General features: G+C 38.2%; 1 protein-coding gene across 2 annotated transcripts in view; it reads left to right on the top strand.

The window, feature by feature from the left end:
* The window catches only part of TDRD15 (tudor domain containing 15), a 45,313-nt gene extending 23,735 nt beyond the window's left edge, over window positions 1-21,578 (top strand). Inside the window, exon 4 of one of the 2 annotated variants that reach the window (XM_059891820.1) lies at window positions 20,622-21,578. In XM_059891820.1, the coding sequence (XP_059747803.1) occupies window positions 20,622-20,650 (29 nt within the window). In that variant the 3' untranslated portion in view covers window positions 20,651-21,578. Of the gene's footprint in view, window positions 1-2,594; window positions 3,087-20,621 lie in introns of those variants that run through there. The other variant, XM_059891819.1, reaches the window with a different exon arrangement.
* Window positions 21,579-22,076: the final 498 nt, after the last annotated feature.

The following is a 22,076-nucleotide window of genomic DNA, read 5'->3' as shown; positions in this document are numbered from 1 at the left end:
AAGCCCACTTTTTCACTCTCTCACTTTCATCAAGAGGCTCTTTAGTTCTTCCTCACTTTCTGCCGTAAGGGTGGTGTCATCTGTGTTTTAGGTTATTGATATTTCTCCCAGCAATCTTGATTCCAGCTTGTGCTTCATCCACCCCAGCATTTCCTCATGATGTACTCTGCATATAAGTTAAATAAGCAGGGTGACAATATACAGCCTTGACCTACTCCTTTTCCTATTTGGAACCAGTCTGTTGATTCATGTCCAGTTCTAATGGTTGCTTCCTGACCTGCATACAGATTTCTCAAGGGGCAGGTCAGGGGGTCTGGTATTCCCATCTCTTGAAGAATTATCCAGTTTATGTGATCCACACAGTTAAAGGCTTTGGCATAGTCAATAGAAGTAGATGTTTTTTCTGGAACTGTCTTGCTTTTTCAATGATCCAGTGGATGTTGAAACTTTGGTCTCTGGTTCCTCTGCTTTTTCTAAACCCTGCTTGAACATCTGGAAGTTCACGGTTCATATATTGTTGAAGCCTGGCTTGGAGAATTTTGAGCATTGCTTTACTAGCGTGTGAGATGAGTGCAATTGTGTGGTCATTTGAGTATTCTTTGGCATTGCCTTTCTTTGGGATTGAAATGAAAACTGACCTTTTCCAGTCCTGTGGCCACTGCTGAGTTTTCCAAATTTGCTGACATATTGAGTACATCACTTTCACAGCATAATCTTTTAGGATTTGAAATAGCTCAACTGAAATTCCATCCGCTAGCTTTGTTCGTAGTGATGCTTCCTAAGGCCCACTTGACTTCACATTCTAGCATGTCTGGCTCTAGGTGAGTGGTCACACCATTGTGATTATCTGGGTCATGAAGATCTTTTTTGTACAGTTCTTCTGTGTATTCTTGCCACCTCTTCTTAATATCTTCTGCTTCTGTTAGGTCCATACCATTTCTGTCCTTTATTGAGCCCATCTTTGCATGAAATGTTCCCTTGGTATCTCTAATTTTCTTGAAGAGATCTCTATTCTTTCCCATTCTGTTGTTTTCCTCTATTTCTTTGCATTGATTGCTGAGGAAGGCTTTCTTATCTCTCCTTGCTATTCTTTGGAACTCTGCATTCAAATAGGTATATCTTTCCTTTTCTCCTTTGGTTTTCACTTCTCTTCTTTTCACAGCTATTTGTAAAGCCTCCTTAGACAGCCATTTTGCTTTTTTGCATTTCCTTTTCTTGGGGATGGTCTTGATCCCTTTCTCCTGTACAGTGTCACGAACCTCTGTCCATAGTTCATCAGGCACTCTGTCTATCAGATCTAGTCCCTTAAATCTATTTCTTACTTCCACTGTATAATTATAAGGGATTTGATTTAGGTCATACCTGAATGGTCTAGTGGTTTTCCCCACTTTCTTCAATATAGGTCTGATTTGGCAATAAGGAGTTCATAATCTGATCCACCGAAGAAGGCAATGGCACCCCACTCCAGTACTCTTGCCTGGAAAATCCCATGGATGGAGGAGCCTGGAAGGCTGCAGTCCATGGGGTCGCTGAGGGTCGAACACGACTGAGCGACTTCACTTTGACTTTTCACTTTCATGCATTGGAGAAGGAAATGGCAACCCACTCCAGTGTTCTTGCCTGGAGAATCCCAGGGACGGGGGAGCCTGGTGGGCTGCCGTCTATGGGGTCACACAGAGTCGGACACGACTGAAGCAACTTAGCATTAGCAATCTGATCCACAGTCAGGTCCCGGTCTTACTTTTGCTGACTGTGTAGAGCTTCTTCATCTTTGGCTGGAAAGAATATAATCAATCTGATTTCGGTGTTGGCCATCTGGTGATGTCCATGTGTAGAGTCTTTTCTTACGTTATTGTAAGAGGGTGTTTGCTATGACCAGTGTGTTCTCTTGGCAAAACTCTATTAGCCTTTGCCCTGCATCATTCCGTATTCTAAGGCCAAATTTGCCTGTTATTCCAAATGTTTCTTGACTTCCTACTTTTGCATTCCAGTCCCCTACAATGAAAAGAACGTCTTTGTTGGTGTTAGGTCTAAAAGGTCTTGTAGGTCTTCACAGAACTGTTCAGCTTCAGCTTCGTCAGTGTCACTATTACCTGGTTCATAGTAGATGCTTATTGTTAGCCAGTAATCATTATAATAAAGCAACTATATTTACTTTGAAAATATTTTGGGAAATGGTAACATGAAAAAGTTCTGATGCTACTCTGTAAGAAGTGTTTAGGACAATGTATGCGTGTGCACACATCCTACTTAACAGTATGAGATTAATGGTTAAATTTCTATTTTGAAGTTAGGACTTATGATTAAGAGATAATTATTGTTTTAAATAAGCATTGGAATAGGCTATAGGTGTTTCACAGAGGTTATACTTGTTTAAGAAAGCTATTTTTAGTTTCTCTGTATATGGTTATTTGTTTACATTTTAGTGTATGCATAATTTGTTTATGCTGTATTTCATATCTTTACTTTTTATATTGGGACTTTTAGGAATTATGTAGAAATTCTATTTATGTCAAATCTTGAGTAACTATTAATTGAACCCATAATGCTTTGAAAATTGTATTCATCATGTTCATTTTTGTTTGCTTTTTCAGTAGAGGGAGAAGAAAGTTCAGATGGTTTATGCATCAACAGATGGTACATAGGATACACAGTAATTGCTATAATTAGACGTTCCAGATATATTTTAAAAGTTGTAAGTGTAGAACAACTTCTAATATATTAAAACTGTTAAAATAATCTAGATTGTTCAGATTATTTTCTCAGGAGACAGTAACTAGAATGTTAGAGAAATTTTTGACACCAAGAATTGTTATTTGATGTAAAAAGTGTTACTTAGGAAATGTGTTTCACCTCTAAAGTATCTTGAAAAACTTTTATTCAAGAAATAATTTTTACACATGCTTTTACAGTCACTAGATAATATCATTTCAATATTTTCAGCTGTCTTCACTGACTAATGTCTGTGTTTCAGTTGCTGCTTTGTAGGGTCCTAATTTCAGTCCTGAGTTATATACAGAGTTACCCCTGTGTAACTGTATTCCCTCAGAAGTAGAGGTGCTTATAGGACTGACATTTATCAGAAGGTCATGGTTAATCCTATTTTCCCATTTTTTTAGCTCTTCAGTTCAGTTCAGTTCAGTCACTCAGTCGTGTCCGACTCTTTCCAACCCCATGAATCGCAGCACTCCAGGCCTCCCTGTCCATCACCATCTCCCGGAGTTCACTCAAACTCACATCCTTCGAGTTGGTGATGCCATCCAGACATCTCATCCTCTGTCATCCCTTTTTCCTCCCGCCCCCAATCCCTCCCAGCATCAGAGTCTTTTCCAATGAGTCAGCTCTTCGCATCAGGTGGCCAAAGTACTGGAGTTTCAGCTTCAGCATCATTCCTTCCAAAGAACACCCAGGGCTGATCTCCTTTAGAATGGACTGGTTGGATCTCCTTGCAGTCCAAGGAACTCTCAAGAGTCTTCTCCAATACCACAGTTCAAAAGCATCAATTCTTCAGTGCTCAGCTTTCTTCACAGTCCAACTGTCATATCCATACATGACCACTGGAAAAACCATAGCCTTGACGGACCTTTGTTGGCAAAGTAATGTCTCTGCTTTTGAATATGCTATCTAGGTTGGTCATAACTTTTCTTCCAAGGAGTAAGCATCTTTTAATTTCATGGCTGCAGTCACCATCTGCAATGATTTTGGAGCCCCAAAAGATAAAGCCTGACACTGTTTCCACTGTTTCCCCATCTATTTCCCATGAAGTGATGGGACCAGGTGCTTTTTAGCTCTTACTATGGTGTTTTTCTTCCTTTCATTTTATCATTATATCTACTTTTAATTTGGGTTTGGGTTTATTGCTTGTGGATATTTGTGGTATGTGGGTATTTGTGACATTAAAGAACATCCTTCTCTAGTGGTAGGTGTATAGATATTGTCAGAGCATTTACCTGTGAATTGAAATTTATTTTGCAAGTAAATATTGTCGCTCAGTTGGTAAAGAATCCGCCTGCACTGCAGGAGACCTGGGTTCGATCCCTGGGTTGGGAAGATCCCCTGGAGAAGGAAATGGCAACCCACTCCAGTATTCTTGCCTGGAGAATTCCATGGACAGAGGAGCCTGGTGTGCTACATTCCATGGGATTACAGAGTCAGATACAGCTGTATGACTATGTTTAGTTCAAATATTTATTGGGCAAATCCAGTGTTTTGGTGCAAAGATAGAACCTTAAAATTATACAAGTGTGCTTAAGAGTCAGTGTAAATCAAATAGTTTTGAAAAACTAGAGATCTAGGGATACAAAGAATTTTGTGAAAAACTTAAATTTTCAAAACTGGCTAAGGGAATAAGCTTTGTCATTTGTACATATATATTGAGTGTTGAATATGTGTTGGTATTACTTTTTGAGCCTAGGAAATAATTTCCAGAAATACTATTTATGAATATATTGACATTTAAATTTTGTATCCTGAAAGTTAATTTATTCAAGGCAGGTAGACATTATTTATATATTTTTACATTATGAGTTAATATCTAGTTGTGATTATTTTAGAAAGAGTTTTAACATTTACTCATTCTTACCTAATTTTTTTGAATAATTTTGTGTTACTTGCCCTCAAACCTCACCAGATAGTAAAGTTATTTACTACAGTTTAGAAGAGTGATTCTATTGGAAAATAATTCACTCTACATAACTTCTATGACTATTGTATCTCTGGGTTGCTTTTGTTCTTGTGTGGGTGTTTTTTTTTTTTAATGATTTGATTAGTTTTAAAGAATTTGAATGCTAAAGTAAGATAAAGTAGTAATAATGAATTTTTGGGCACTAATTTAATCACGAAGGGCTGCATACTCCTTTAGATTTTTAGAATTCTTTTAACTTCATTTATGTCTTACTGTATAGTATTTTATGTTTGGAAATGATCAGAAATGAACAGACTTATTCACAGAATTGAATTAATAAATCCTGTAGAAAATATTTTTTCAAGTCTGCATTTCAGATTTTAATAAGAATATTGAGCTCTAATATTTTAAATGATAAAACTTTCTTACATTATTAATGAATATTATTTGTGTACACCCAAAGAAAATTATTTTTGTTTTGTGTATTGAATGTTTTGAGTTAAATTTTTTCACTGTAAAATAATTGTGATACTTCCTAAACAGTATATGTGTGTGTATATGTTTTAACAAAATCATGCCATATGCATATTGTGATTAAAAATTTAATTCATTTAATTTTATTTACAAAGATAGTTCTTACTCAAACACATTATAGTTTCATGTGTTTAAAAATAGTTTTGTCTTCTCAGAAAACAGACTTTTAAAAATATTCTTCATCCTTTTCACTTTTAAAAATTGAAGCTCTCTTTTAAAACATTTTTTTGGTTTCTACTCTGAATTCTCATCCATTTTCAGAAGTCTCCAGCATTGTATTTTTATCTCTACTTGACTTTTAGAATAATTTTTCTTGGTATGGATATCATAATATAACCTAGATACGTTTAAGATTTATTCTAATAGTCATTCCCCTTTGGCTATGATGCTTTAACATCTTCGTGTGAACCCTAAGTAATAGTTTTAATATATTTGCTTAGTTTTGTCATAATTTTTTAGTAATCATAAAGTGATCAGTTGCTGACTAAAGCTACTCTTGTCATAATGCTTTCGTGTAGCACAGTGTATTTATTTCTGTCTTTATGTCCTTGAACATAATGATCTTTGAATATCTTCTCGTTACTAAATCATCATCCTTTTTAAACTCATTATATTCTTCTTATGGTGCCTTCATTCATCAAAAGTTTTGAAAGTCACTGTATTAGATGTAGGAGATAGAAAAATAAGTCAAATTCTGCTTCTTAAAGATATGTCATTTACAGTGGTGGAAACCAATTTGTAAACATTTATTATAAAGGTTGATATGTAGAAAGTGGGGAGTGAAAAAGTTGGCTTACATCTCAACATTCAGAAAATGAAGATCATGGCATCTGGTCCCATCACTTCATGGGAAACAGATGGGAAAACAGTGGAAACAGTGTCAGACTTTATTTTTTTGGGCTCCAAAATCACTGCAGATGGTGACTGCAGCCATGAAATTAAAAGACGCTTACTCCTTGGAAGGAAAGTTATGACCAACCTAGATAGCATATTCAAAAGCAGAGACATTACTTTGCCAACAAAGGTCTGTCTAGTCAAGGCTATGGTTTTTCCTGTGGTCATGTATGGATGTGAGAGTTGGGCTGTGAAGAAGGCTGAGTGCCGAAGAATTGATGCTTTTGAACTGTGGTGTTGGAGAAGACTCTTGAGAGTCCCTTGGACTGCAGGGAGATCCAACCAGTCCATTCTGAAGGAGATCAGCCCTGGGATTTCTTTGGAAGGAATGGTGCTAAAGCTGAAACTCCAGTACTTTGGCCACCTCATGCGAAGAGTTGACTCATTGGAAAAGACTCTGATGCTGGGAGGGATTGGGAGCAAGAGGAGAAGGGGACGACAGAGGATGAGATGGCTGGATGGCATCACTGACCCAATGGACGTGAGTCTGGGTGAACTCCGGGAGTTGGTGATGGACAGGGAGGCCTGGCGTGCTGCGATTCATGGGGTCTCAAAGAGTCGGACACGACTGAGCGACTGATCTGATCTGATGTAGAATGCAATAAAGGTATATAAGAGGTGTTTTACGTCCACAGAGGATGGTGTATCTAACTGCCTAGGAACCAGTTAAAAGACTTAAAGAAGTATAATGTTTGAGCCTGATTCTTAAAAGGTGTGGTATAGTTTGGTAGGGAACTTAGGAGTACCGGAAAGAAAATTATAGAAAGCATAGTACAGCCAAGTAACGCTGACTCACTACAAACACACTACTTTTGTTTTGATTCCCAAGGCCTGAGGGGAGGTAGGTGATGGGTATGGGGTTTCTCTTTGGGGTGATGAAAAATGTTCTGAAGTTCATTGGTGATAGCAGTTGCACAACTCTGAATATACTGAAGCTCATTGAGTTTTACACTTTAAAAAAGAGAAATTTTATGACAAGTGAAATCTTAGTTAAACTTCTTAAATTACATGTATGATGCATATGTATAGCTTATGAATTAAGTAAGCTATCCTTTGAAACTGTTGAAGAAAGAAATGTAATGAATAGTTCTGATATCTGTTGGAAGGGTTTCAAAATTAAATGAAATATCAAACCTCAAGGTTTTTTTTTTTTTTTTTTTTAAGACCCAGGAAAGGGAGCACAGCATCCTGAACCAAGAACATTCTTTGCATGTCATCATTAGTTATTGGCATATAATGCATTTTAAACTTTTGTTATTTTAAAATGTAGCATAAAGAAAACTGCACCAAACAGAATTATGCAGTTGGAGGGATTACTTCTGATTGAACACTGATGATAACCACTACACATGTAAGAATAGAACATTGCCAAAACTTCAGAAGTTCTTTCCCTCTCCTTTTTGATATTTATGCCTTTTCCAACTGAACTGCTATCTTGACTATTGCATATTTCCCTTCTTACTTTTTATGTTTTAAAAAGTTTTACCACCTAATATTGCCAACAGTAAAGAAGTAATGTTGCTTTCTTTTCTTTTAATGGTTTTCAGTGGAAATCATGGTCTGTTTTTGTATCTGTAATTTGCTTTTGCAGTTTTTTAGATGTTAAGATTCATCCATTTCATGTATAGCTATGGTTCATTCATTTTCTTTTTCAAATTTGTTTTCAAAACAATTTTTATTGTTAATTTATAATAGTAAGTTTCAGGTGTGCAACATAGTGATCCAGTATTTTTTATAGATTATATTTAAAGTTATTACAGAATAATGGCTATATTTGAATACTTTCACTTTATATATTGTAATTTGTACCTCTTAATCCCCAACCCTTGTTGTCCCCGGCCCCTCCCCGCATTGGTAATCAATCACTAGTTCTCTATATCTGTGAGTCTGTTTCTGTTTTGTCATCACATTCATTTGTGTTAATTTTTAGATTCCACATAGAATTAATAAAGTGTTTGTCTTTCTCTGACTTATTTCACTAAGCATAATATTCTAGATTCATCCATGTTTTTGCAAATGACAGAATTTAATTCCTTTTAATGAATAATATTCCATATTGTGTTTTTTTTGTGTGTGTATGTACGTACCACTATTTCTTATTTGTTATTCTGTTGATGGACACTTGGGTTGCTTCCTTATCTTGGATATTGTAAATAATGTTGCTGTGGACATTGGAGTACATATATCTTTTTGAACTACTATATTTATTTTTTTCAGATACATACCTAGCAGTGGAATTCCTGGATCATTTGGTAGTTCTATTTTTAGTTTTTTGAGGAACCTCCATAGAAATCGTGCCAGTTTACCTTCCCAGCAGCAGTGCACAAGGGTTCCTTTTTCTCTACATCCTCACCAATGTTTGTTGTTTGTATTTGTGATGATAGCCATTTTGACAGTTGTGATGTGATTTCATTGTTTTAGTTTGCATTTCTCTGATTAGCAGTGTTGAGCATTTTTTTCATGTACTTGTTGGACATCTGTATATTTTTGGAAAAAGTGGCTATTCAGGTTGTCTGCACATTTTTAATCATGTTTGAGTTCTCCTGTTGAATGGGCTGTTTATTTTGGATATTAACCCTTTATCAGTCATATCATTTGCAAATATTTCTTCTATTCCATAGGTTGTCTTTTTGCTAATGGTTTCCTTTATGTGAAGAAGCTTTTACATTTAGTCAGGTCCCATTTGTTTATTTTTGCTTTTGTTTTCTTTGTTTTGCTGTGCTGTGCTTTTTTGCTCAGTCATGTCCCACTCTTTGCCACCCGTGGACTATAAGCTGCCAGGCTCCTCTGTCCATGGGGATTCTCCAGGCAAGAATACTGGAGTGGGTTCCCATGCCCTCCTCCAGGGATCTTCCCAACCCAGGGATTGAACCCAGGTCTACTGCATTGCAGGCAGATTCTTTACTGTCTGAGCCCCGGGGAAACCCAAGAATACTGGAGTGGGTAACCTATCCCTTCTCCAGGGAATCTTCATGACCCAGGAATTAGACTGGGGTCTCCTGCATTGCCAGTGGATTCTTTATCAGCTGAGCTACCAGGGAAGCCCTTCTTTGTTTTGGGAGACAGATTTTAAAAAAATAGTGTTACAGTTTATGTTACGGTGTCTTATTATATTTGGGTCCTTAATCAATTTGGGTTTATTTTTGTATATGGTGTGATAAAATGTTCAGATTTCCTTCTTTACATGTAGCTGCCCAGTTTTCCTGCTTGTTCAAGAGAGGCTGTCTTCATTGTATGTTCTTGCCTTCTTTGTCATAGATGAATTGACCATTAGTGCTTTGGTTTATTTCTGAACTCTTTTCTGTTCCATTGATCTGTGTGTCTTTTTGTGCCAGTACCAAACTAAAAGAAAGTGGAAGTTGCTCAGTCCTGTCTGACTCTCTAAGACCACCTACTATACAGTCCATGGAATTCTCCAGACCAGAATACTGGAGTGGGTAGCCATTTCCTTCTCCAGGGGATCTTCACAACCCAGGGATCGAACCCAGGTCTCCCACACTGGAGGCGGGTTCTTTGCCAGTTGAACCATCAGGAAAACTCAAGAATACTGGAGTGGGTAGCCTGTCCCTTCTCCAGGGGATCTTCCTGACCTGGGAATTGAACTGAGGTCTCCTTCTTTACTAGCTGAACTACCAGGGAAGCCCATGTATGATGGTTTTTGTACCATGCTGTTTTTGATTAATGTTGTTAATAGGGAGTTTTGGTCTGTAGGCTTTTTTTTTTTTTCCTTCCTTGTGATGTCTAGTTTGGATATGGCATCAGGATAAAAGAATGACTTGGGAAATATTTACTTCTCTATTGTGTGAAGAATTTTATGTAGGATTGGTATTATTTCTTCCTTTAAAATTTGACAGAATTTACCAGTAAAGCTCTTTGAGCCTGGGCTTTTCTTTACAAGAAGTGCTAATTCCTACTTCAGTTTCTTTGCTTGTTATAGGTATGTTCAGATTTTGTTTTTTTCCTGAGTCAGTTTTGGTTATTTGTGTCATTCTAGGAATTTGTTCGTTTCACCCACATTATCTAGTTTGTTTACATAAATTTGCTCTAGGAATTATTGTAGGGCTGCCTTCCAGGGCCTGTGGAGAATGGGTAGAACTTCTGTGCTAAGAGCTGAAATGGCTGTTAACTGCAGTTTACCCCCTATTCAAACTTTTTGCTCGGCAGTTGTAAGCAACTTAAAGAAGTGAAGTTGCTCAGTTGTGTCTGACTCTCTGTGACCCCATGGACTGTAGCCTACCAGGCTCCTCCATCCATGGGCTTTTCCAGGCAAGAGTACTGGAGTGGATTGCCATTTCCTTCTCCAGAGGATCTTCCTGACCCAGGGATTGAACCCGGGTCTCCCGCATTGTAGGCAGACGCTTTACCGTCTGAGCCACTTCAATTATTTTAAATCTTTGTGTAATAGAATTATTTAATACTGTAGACTTGTTTCAAGTATTCTTCAGCTGCATCTTGTAAATTTTGAAGTGTTTGTTTTCATTTTTGAAGTTATTTTCTGATATATTTTAATTTATATTAATTTGGCTCTTAATAACAATGAATTTTTTCAGTTTTTGTCTGTGACTTTTAATTTTGCTGCTTTAAAAACTAATTAGAGGCATGTTTTCATATCATATACCCTTTTCAAGTGTAGAATTCAATGTCAAGTGGTCTTAGAGAGTCAGGACTGAGCAACTTCCACTTTCTTTTAGTTTAGTACTGGCACAAAAAGAAACACAGATCAATGGAACAGAAAAGAGTTCAGAAATAAACCAAAGCACTAATGGTCAATTCATCTATGAGAAGGCAAGAACATACAATGAAGACAGCCTCTCTTGAACAAGCAAGAAAACTGGGCAGCTACATGTAAAGAAGGAAATCTGAACATTTTATCACACCATATACAAAAATAAACCCAAACTGATTAAAGACCCAAATATAATAAGACACCGTGACATAAATTGTCAGTGTTTTTTTGTAATTAAAAAAGTTGTGAACTGTCATCAGAAATAATTTTTATAACATTTTTATCATCCACTATCATTTCTGCTAAACATTAATCCCTGCATTTCATTGTGTGAATACACTGTTTTAGCTGTTCCTAAGTTTCCACTATTATGATTAGTGCTGCTAAAAAGATTTTATAAGCATTTATGTGAATACATGTGTTCCTTTCTTTTGGCTATATATCTGAGTAGAATTACCGGATCATAGAGGAAAACAACAGAATGGGAAAGACTAGAAATCTCTTCAAGAAAATTAGAGATACCAAGGGAACATTTCATGCAAAGATGGGCTCGATAAAGGACAGAAATGGTATGGACCTAACAGAAGCAGAAGATATTAAGAAGAGGTGGCAAGAATAAACAGAAGAACTCTGCAAAAAAGATCTTCACGACCCAGATAATCACGATGGTGTGATCACTGACCTAGAGCCAGACATGCTGGAATGTGAAGTCAAGTGGGCCTTAGGAAGCATCACTACAAAGCTAGTGGAGGTGATGGAATTCCAGTTGAGCTATTTCAAATCCTGAAAGATGATGCTGTGAAAGTGCTGCACTCAATATGCCAGCAAATTTGGAAAACTCAGCAGTGGCCACAGGACTGGAAAAGGTCAGTTTTCATTCCAATCCCAAAGAAAGGCAATGCCAAAGAATACTCAAACTACCGCACAATTGCACTCATCTCAAACGCTAGTAAAGTAATGCTCAAAATTCTCCAAGTCAGGCTTCAGCAATTTGTGAACCGTGAACTTCCTGATGTTCAAGCAGGGTTTAGAAAAAGCAGAGGAACCAGAGATCAAATTGCCAACATCTGCTGGATCATGGAAAAAGCAAAAGAGTTCCAGAAAAACATCTGTTTCTGCTTTATTGACTATGCCAAAGCCTTTGACTGTGTGGATCACAATAAACTGTGGAAAATTCTGAAAGAGATGGGAATACCAAACCACCTGACCTGCCTCTTGAGAAATCTGTATGCAGGTCAGGAAGCAACAGTTAGAACTGGATATGGAACAACAGACTGGTTCCAAATAGGAAAAGGAATACGTCAAGGCTGTATATTGTCACCCTGCTTATTTAACTTCTATGCAGAGTACATCATGAGAAACGCTGGACTGGAAGAAGCACAAGTTGGAATCAAGATTGCCAGGAGAAATATCAATCACCTCAGATATGCAGATGACACCACCCTTAAGGCAGAAAGTGAAGAGGAACTCAAAAGCCTCTTGATGAAAGTGAAAGTGGAGAGTGAAAAAGTTGGCTTAAAACTCAACATTCAGAAAACGAAGATCATGGCATCTGGTCCCATCACTTCATGGGAAAGAGATGGGGAAACAGTGTCAGACTTTATTTTTCTGGGCTCCAAAATCACTGCAGATGGTGACTGCAGCCATGAAATTAAACGACGCTTACTCCTTGGAAGGAAAGTTATGACCAACCTAGATAGCATATTCAAAAGCAGAGACATTACTTTGCCAACAAAGGTTCGTCTAGTCAAGGCTATGGTTTTTCCCGTGGTCATGTATGGATGTGAGAGTTGGACTGTGAAGAAGGCTGAACGCTGAGGAATTGATGCTTTTGAACTGTGGTGTTGGAGAAGACTCTTGAGAGTCCCTTGGCCTGCAAGGAGATCCAACCAGTCCATTCTGAAGGAGATCAGCCCTGGGATTTCTTTAGAAGGAATGATTGTAAAGCTGAAACTCCAGTACTTTGGCCACCTCATGTGAAGAGTTGACTCATTGGAAAAGACTCTGATGCTGGGAGGGATTTGGGGCAGGAGGAGAAGGGGATGACAGAGGATGAGATGGCTGGATGGCATCACTGACTCGATGGACGTGAGTCTGGGTGAACTCCGGGAGTTGGTGATGGACAGGGAGGCCTGGCGTGCAGTGATTCATGGGGTTGCAAAGAGTCGGACACAACTGAGCGACTGAACTGATGGTAAATTTATGTTTAACATTTAAAGAATCATTGAACTGTTTTCCTGAGTGGCTGCACCATTCTTCCATTTCTACTAGTCATATGTATGCACCTGATTCTCTGTATCTCTGTTAATATCTGTTACTTGCCATTTTTATTCTTGCCACATTAGTGTATGTGAAATGCTGTTTTCTGGTTTTAATTTGCGTTTCACTAATGACTAATGATATTGGGCATTTTTTCATGTGGTTATTAGTCATTTGTATATCTTTTTTTGTGTAAATATGTCCAAACTTTTTCACCGCAAAAATGTTTTTGTCTTTTTATTGTTAAATAATAAAATTTCTTTATATATTCTGGATACAAGCCCCTTATCCTGTATATGGTTTACAAATATTTTCCTCTGTTCTGTAGGTTATCTTTTTACTTCTTGATTGATGCTCTTTTGAAGCATAAGAGTTTTAATTTTGGACTTCAGTGTACCTGTTTTTTCTGTTGTCACTTTTGCTTTCAGTGTCATATATAACAAATCATTGTATAATCCAGGATCATGAAGATTTACACGTTTTTCCTAAGAGAATTTTAGCTCTTATGTTTAGATCTTTGATCTATTTTAAGTTAATTTTATATATGGTATAAAGCCGGGTCTGCATTTTTTTTGGCAAATGGATTTCCAGTTTTTATAGCACCACTTTTTTAAAAAAGACTATTCTTTGCTCATTGAGTTGTTGTGGAAACTTTGTCAGAATTAGTTGACCAAAAATGTAAGGATTTACCTGGGGACTCTTAATTCTATTCCATTGATCTGTATGACTAGTCTCATGCTGGTACCTCATTACTTTGATTATTACAGCTTTGGAGTATTTTTGATGTTAGAAAGGTAAGTCTCCATAGTTTTTTTGTTTTTCTAATTGTGGGGCTCCATTGGCTATATTACATTTTTATTTGAATTTGAGAATCATCTTGTAAATTTTCACAAAAAGCCAGCCAGAATTTTTATAAACATTTGGTTGAATGTGTGGATTAATTTGGAGAGAATTGCTTTCTTAGCAGTAGTATCTCTTCCAATTTGTGAACAGGGAGTATCTCTACATTTGTTATTTAATTTCCCTCAGCAGTGTTTGCAATTTTTAGTGTACCAGTCTTGAACTTCTTTTGTTTCTAAATATTTCATTCTTTTGATACTAAATTTTTAAGTTTCTTTTTTCAGTTATTCATTGTTGATCTATAGGAATACAGTTGATTTTGAATTTTGATCTTCTGTCTGGTGACCTTTCTGTCTTTTTCATTGGTTCTAATTTGTACATGTGTGTATATGTATGTGCGTGTGTGTGCCTTTGAATTTTCTGCATAGAAGATAGTGTCATTTACAACTAGATAATCTTCCCTTTCAAGTGTAGATGCCTTTCTTATCAGATTACATGAGGTAGAACTTTCAATATAATGTTGAAAAGTTGTGAGAGCACGCATCTGGGCTTTGTAGTCTGTCATGGAGGAAAGACCTTCTGTCTTTTCACCATTAGATATGATATTTGTGGTAGGTATCTTAACTTCTAATCATGTTGTGCAAGTCCTTTCTATTCTGAGTTTATTGAGAATTTCATCATGAATAGATGCCTGATTTAACCGATTATTTTCTCTTGGTTATTGATCAGTCTTTCCTGCCTTTTTAAAAAATTATATGATGGATGGTGTGAATTTATATTATAGTAGCTTTGTGGTTGGGAGAAGGCAATAGCACCCCACTCCAGTACTCTTGCCTGGAAAATCCCATGGACGGAGGGGCCTGGTAGGCTGCAGTCCATGGGGTCGCTAGGAGTCAGATGCAACTGAGCGACTTCACTTTCACTTTTCACTTTAATACACTGGAGAAGGAAATGGCAACCCCCTCCAGTGTTCTTGCCTGGAGAATCCCAGGGATGGCGGAGCCTGGTGGGCTGCCATCTGTGGGGTCACACGGAGTTGGACACAACTGAAGTGACTTAGCAGCAGCAGCAGCAGCAGCAGCTTTGGGGTTATGTTATTTTCTTCTTAAGTCTTTTAAACTTTTTGTTCTGATAGGTAGATAAACTGCAAATGCATCACCTGAATCATACCAAGATTTAGTTTAAGGAAAGATCTATTTCAGTTTTATTTTAAGGAAAGATCTGTTTGTTTCTCCACTTTGTTCATGGTCCCCACTTCTATGGCATAAGTTTTCTTGGGTCTGAACTGAATGCCAGGGTTGCTTTATGGGGTGCTTATGCTCTAGTTTGGCCCCAAATGCAAAATCTTTCAGGCACTCTTGTTACCTCTAGAATTTCTTTTCAGTTTCAGCTTCTTAACACAACCAATTAGAATCTTGTCCTGTAAATTTGCAGTTTAGAATTTGGCTAAGGACTAAGGGCTTATCATGCAAGCCTGAGGGATTCACTCTTTCTGGCCCCCCTCAGTATGGCATTGCGAATTCTACCTACCACAAGGTGCACTGAACTTTGATTTCTGCATCCTTAATTTAGCAAAACTACTGTCCTGTGCTTCCATTTTCTGAACTTTGGCCTGTGTAATTTTCCGAGGGAGAGAACTTGGATGACTACGGGGATTCTCTTGTGTCTTCTTTCTTACAGCCCTACATAGGTGCTTGAAGATTTTATATATTCATTCTTGGTTTTGTCTCCAGTTGTATTTAATAGGAGAAGTCTAATACCAGGTACTCATAGCCAAGACCAGAATTTTCTAGTTTTTCATTAACTTTTACCATTGGACAGCTCAATCTTCTGTTTATATGCTTGGTATTTTGATTACGTTTCTTGATCTTGAAGTAGTAGTCTTAGGTAACGAATGTCCTGTAGAGCCCAGAGGCATGCTCCCCTCTGGTTAGCAGAGCCATGTGCTCTAAGAATGCCCCCTATATGTTCTGTGTGGTCCCTTCTGTTGGGGCAAGGGCTGCTGTGGGTACAGTGGTAGGTAGTATTGGTCCCTGGCACAGTTGACTACAGTCTGCATCAAGTGGCTGCAGGTTTACTGGAGGGTGGGTAGGCTTCTTGTGTGGTTGGCTCTGTGGCGCAAGCCCTCTTGGCACTATTGCTGGCTCACAAGAGGGTAATTCATTATTCTGCAGTCTGTGTGGCTTCTGGCAGCTTGGGGCTAGGGCAAGCCTTGGTCCTTGCAGGGCTTCCTGTGTTGCCTGGAGTTTGGGAGCTGGGCTGGGTCCTAGAGTAGCTGACTATGGGGGCTCTAGGAGCTCAGGTTTTGTGCTAGCCTGCTGGTGGACAGGTAAGCCACTAACACTCACAGGCTAGAGGGAGGATCCAAAATGGCACTTGCCAGCACCAGTGTCCTCTTCGAACAAGATCTCCAGATGGCTTCTGACAGCATCTGTTTCTCTGGGGGGTGGGGTTCCCCATTGCCTCCCATCTCTATGGGTTGGAGGCTCTTTAGGATTAACAACAGGTGAGTCCTTTCAGATCACTATCTTTGTGCTGGGACTCAGAGCCTGTGAGATTTTGCATGTGACTTTTTAATCTGTTTCCTATAGGTTTCCAGCTCACCTGAACAAAAACCCTGCTGGTTTTCAAAGCCAGGTTTTCTGATGCCTCGTTTTCCCTGTGCAGGACCCTTAGACTGGGGAGCCCAATTGCTCAGACACCTCACTTCTTAAGGAGGAGACCTCTATGATTGCACTATTCCTCTGTTTGTGTGTTGCTGAAATGGGGATGTGGGTCCTGACTGTACTGTTTCTCCATTCCTCCTGCCCTGTATTATTCTGTTTCTGCCTATATGTCTTTAGTTGTTGAAAATATTTTCTGCTAGTCTTTTAAGTTGATATTCTATCATATGATATCATAAATATCATAGACGGTTGCTCCTGTAAGTAGTTGTAATTGTGGTGTGTCTATGGAAGGAGGGGATTCAGTGTCTTCCTGCCTTGCCATCTTAGCTACCTATCCTCAACAACTGCCCATCATTCTTACTGATTATAGTGAACCCATAATAAAGGTAGCATGAAAATTGAACGTGAAAGTCACTCAGTCATGTCCAACTCTTTGCAACTCCATGGATTCTAGCCCGCCAGTCTCCTCTGTCCATGGAATTCTCCAAGCCAGAATACTGGCGTGGGTGGCTATTCCCTTTTCCAGGGGATCTTCCCAAACCAGGGATCAAATCAGGTCTCCCACGTTGCAGGCTGATCCTTTACCATCTGAGCCACCAAGGAAGCCCCATATTTCACTTTAATAGCTGGCATGCTGATAATAGTCAGAGCCTTTGCCCCAGTATATTTCTTTTTTTCCTTTTAATTGGAGGATAATTGCTTTATGATATTGCGTTGGTTTCTGCCATACCTCAGCATAAATCAGTCAGGGTATACATATGTCCCCTCCCTCCCACTCCCTATGTCCCTCCCACCCTTCTGGGTTGTTACAGAGCCCCGGTGTGAGTTCCCTGAGTCATCCCAATGCATTTGTTAAATCAGTTGTGAAGAAAATGTTTTTTGAGTGTTCTTTGGGAACTAGGGAATTAGTGAACAAGTCACATAGTAAATACACTTGCATTGTTAAATCCCTATGAATTTCTTCTATATCAAAGGTTTTCAAACTGCATATATCCTATCTTTTGGAGGATTTGTTAAAACAGGGATTTCTGGGTCCCAGTGCCAAAATTTCTGATTTAGTAGCTCTGAAGGAGGACTGAGAATTTTCATTTTAAACAATCCCTAGGTAATGGTGGTGTTGCTGGTCTGGGGAGGCCATCATTTGAGAATTGTTTTATATTATACAAATAGAACCCTGGAGAACCCTGGGTCAGGAATATCCTCTGGAGAATGAAATGGCAACCCACTCTAGTATTCGTGCCTAGGGAATTCCATAGACAGAGGACCTTGGCAGGCTACAATCAGCGGGGTTGCAGAGTCAGACAGGACTGAGCGACTGACACTTTCACTTTCAAATAGAATTCTGGACATCTCGATTTCCATGTGTAGCACCATTGAGTCCACATTTTACTCAACCAGTTGAGCAAGCTATTGGAACCACTCTCAACTACTTAACACATTGTAATAGTTACACAGGTAAGATAGTTGAAAGTGTTCACAAGACTCTTGTATACTCGTAAAATACTTTAATAAAGGTTGGACATACAGTGTGATAGGAGAAAGTAAGCAAAGGCAGACATATGAAAGCTTTTCTCTGTCACCCAGGACATGCTTCATACTTAAATTGTGACCCATCAGAAAACATGTGAGATCCCTTTGACTTAGGAGAGCCACATCCTCATCTGAGAGAGGATCTTTCATATCCTGGGGTTATTTTTTTATAGATCTGTGTTCTGTTTTAGTGATGCAAAAATGTTTTTAAGTTTTATTTTGTTCTTTGCACTGTTGGTTTTGTTCTCCTAGATTTTCCTCAAAATTTTTTTTTTCAGTCCACTCATGTTGGTTAGTGAAGAGACTTAAAACAATGATTGGAACTTCTCCATTCATATGCTGAGGTATGATCTTACAGGAGCAAAGCATTTTGTTATGTTGGCTTCTCTTTGATCCATTTTCCCTGCTAACAGTCCTCTTATCTACTACTTGGTGGATATATGCCAGGTTGTCAATCTGGAAGCTAAATTAGGAAACAGGTTGGTGAATTCTATGTATAGTATTTCATTTTGTCTCTAAATTTTGAACACAATATGTTACCCATGCCTTCTGTTGCGCTTGGCATCACCAAATTAGGAGCCTCTCTTATTTCCGGTATAAATTCTCTAGAGCAGTGGATTGCAAACTTTTATTCTCAAGTTCTCCTTACAATCTTAAAAACTAGTGCAGATCCCAAAGAGCTTTTGTTTATGTGGATTATATCTATCAAAATTCACTATGTCAAAAAATTGAAGATTAAAAATAATTCATTGACAAATAGCAATCTAATTATATTTTAATTTTATAGTGTGATTTTAAGATTAGCCTAATTCTTTGAAGGTATTTCTGAAATAAAAAAGCAGTGAGAACAATGTCATTGTTTTAAATTCATAAACTTAATGCCTGCCTTCATGGAGGATGGCTGGATTTTCATACTTGCTTTTGCATTCAGTCTGTTTCTATATCACATGTCGTGTGGTTCTTGGAAAATTCCCTTCTGTACTCATGGGAGAATGAGAATGAAAAAGGCAAAGCACATCTTAATATAATAATGAAAACAGTCCTTATCTTTATCGACTGGTAAGATAAGAAAGGGTTTCAGGGCCCCAGTAGTAGTACCCAGACCACAGTTCGAGAGCTGCTGCTTTAGAAAATAAATATACCTCTACTGAGTAGTGGAGAGGTAATTACCTAGGCATTTGGGGTTGGGCTGAGGTCATTGGTTTAATTCTTCTGTACAAAATCTCAGTAAATCCTTTTTTTTTTTTTTGAGCTTTACCTGCTTACCTCCTCCTTCATAAAAATAAAGCTCTGCTGTAAGGTATGTCCTTGGAAATGCTGTTTCAGATATTAAGTGATTGGCTCTGATCCTCTACCATGATTCTGCTTTTAGAGAAGTTGGGCCAAAGTTGTTATCTGGGATTAGAGAGGAAGGGAAAGTTGGATCAAGATGGCAGACAAACTCTTAGCTAGAATGAGATGGTGTATCTTTATCTCCACAGCCGTCTCTTAGCAAAATCTGTCTAGGTCAGACTATTCGACTATTTGAATAGATATCAACTAATTTTCTCTTTCCATTGCTGTCTTTATTTTTGTCCTTTGGATTTATCTTTATTTTTTCTGTTATTCTAATAGGGCTTTAAGAGGCAGCACAGATATGTGTTGTAGCCATTAGTTCTTCCTTCTGTCATTATGCATGGTTGACAATAGTACTTTGATCTTCTTTACCATTTATTTCTTGATTAGTTGGTATAGGGGATTTTCCAAAAATGGCCACAGTGCTATTTCCTGTCCTTATTTTCTTCTTCAAAGAGTATAGAAAATGATGCTGTGTGACTTCCAAGACTTGGTCATGAAAGCTGTGTTTCTCTAACTTGTTCACTGGAATACTTGTGCTTGATGCTGAGCTGCCGTGTAAGGAGGCCAGTTACCATGAGCTAGCCACTCTATGAGGAAACCCATTCTACATGGAGAAGAAATGTTTAGGTACTTTTTTGATAGCTTTAGCTTATGACTGTTTTAATATCCCTGTATAAGGCCCAGACATTATGAAGCAGTGCTCCATCCTGTCTGAATTTCTACATCACAGAATCTGTGAGCATAGTAATACCATTATTTTTATCACTAGGCTTTGGGGTAAGTTGAAATAATAACTGGAACAGATTTTGGTTACCAGAAGTGAGAGGCTGACCTAACTTTTGGATTGAGCAATGGACAGAAGCTGGAAGGGTCTTAAAGAGGAAACATGATGCAGGCTTCAAGGAGGCTGTCAGTGAGGGATTTGAGGAAGTTGAGGAAAATGTTGGAAGCTGAAAGAAAGGAGACTGGAAATCTTTGTTAGATATAGTCAAGAAAATTTAGCAAAATGGTTACTGCCACAATATGGAAAACTGAAAATGTAGCTAACTTGAGGAATCCAGATAGCAAGGTTAAAGAGATTTCTAAGCAATTACTGTATTCCTGCTGGCTGTCCTCCTTTTGAATGAGAGTGTATACAGAGGTTAACCTGTGCTTGTTCCATAGTTGTGTGTTAAATGCATGTGGGGTAACATGCCGCTTTGTTTTGTAGATCTTCAGGGCGAGAGGTGCTGTACTTGAGGAACCACTTCTTGGGAGCTTAATCTACCCTTGGACCTGATTTAGATAATGAAGTTCAAGATTGTCCTGATGCCATAGTGGATTGAGACTTTGCAGGTCTTGGGGGAGGGTACAGTGTAGTCTGCATATGGGAATGATGTGAATTGTGGCCCGAGTGAACACTGTGTTACATTGTATTATCCAAAGATTGTCACAGTAATATTTCCATTCTCACATGCTTTTATCCAGTGTGCCCCTTGTCATTCTTCACCATTTGGATCTTAACAGGCTTGTGAATGCTTTGATCGAAGCATAGGGGAGCAGTGATGCAGTGTGACCTTACAAGACTGGCTCATAAACAGTGATGCAACTTTCACCTTATTTTCTGAAACATTTGTACCTGGTTCCCTGGACCATCATGAAAGAAATCTACGTTTAGCATCTAGGCTGGGAAGAAACCCAAGTTACGTAAAGATTCCTGTCAGCAGTTCCAGACCCCAGGCATTTGAGTTGTTCTTGCTGAGGCCATGGGCATTGTGCAGAGACAAGTCAATTCCATCATGCCCAGATTCCTAAGCTGCAGGATGCGTGAACTTGATAACACAGTAGTTTTATGTATTAAACTCTGAAGTAGTAACTAGAACAACTGGATAACTTAAATACGTTATAAGAATCATTAAGACCTTTTGGTGTATAGATGTGGTAAAGATGCTTAGTAATGTATACAGTATGAGTTTCAGTGAAAATGTGTATGACACACATATTAGCTGCCTAATGGCTTATTTATTCAGTTATTTGGTTTTGGGATACCATGTCATGTGACTGTGTCTGAGTTCTAGATAATTCTTATGCTGTTGTACATTTAGTGTGTATTGGTTTATTTGTAAACATTCTATTCAGTTTTCATTTTGTTCTACTTGATTAAAAATTCAATAAATGATTCTTTCAATTTGTCTTCTTATTTTACACATAAAAGATTTGAGATAAATACATATTGAATAAATACTAAGTGTGTCGTCTTTTCAGACGACATAATTCATAAGTTTTAAAAAATGTGAATGTTTCAGATGACTTAGGAAATGGAGAGTTATATATGACTATTAACTCCTTTAGGACTTCCCTGTAGCTCAAAATGGTAAAGAATCTGCCTGCGATACCGGAGACCAGGGTTCAATCCCTGGGTTGGGAAGTTCCTCTGGAGAAGTGAATGGCAATCCATTCCAGTATTCTTGCCTGGAGAATTCCATGGACAGAGAAGTCTGGCAGGTTATAGTCCGTGGGGTCGCAGAGTCGGACATGACTGAGTGACTAACACACATATTAACTCCTTTATTATTAAAGGTTATAGTCTGTCTTTTAAGGAACTTCATTCCTGATAATCATCTAATTTGAATGTTTTTAATGAGGTAAAGAAAGATGTTTAGCAGTTAAGAAAAATGTTTCTATA

This window comes from Bos taurus, chromosome 11 (genome assembly GCF_002263795.3).
Source record: "Bos taurus isolate L1 Dominette 01449 registration number 42190680 breed Hereford chromosome 11, ARS-UCD2.0, whole genome shotgun sequence".
NCBI classification, from domain to species: Eukaryota; Metazoa; Chordata; class Mammalia; order Artiodactyla; family Bovidae; genus Bos; species Bos taurus.
The sequence above is the reverse complement of the archived record's forward strand: the minus strand, read 5'-3'. Positions and strand labels throughout refer to the sequence as shown.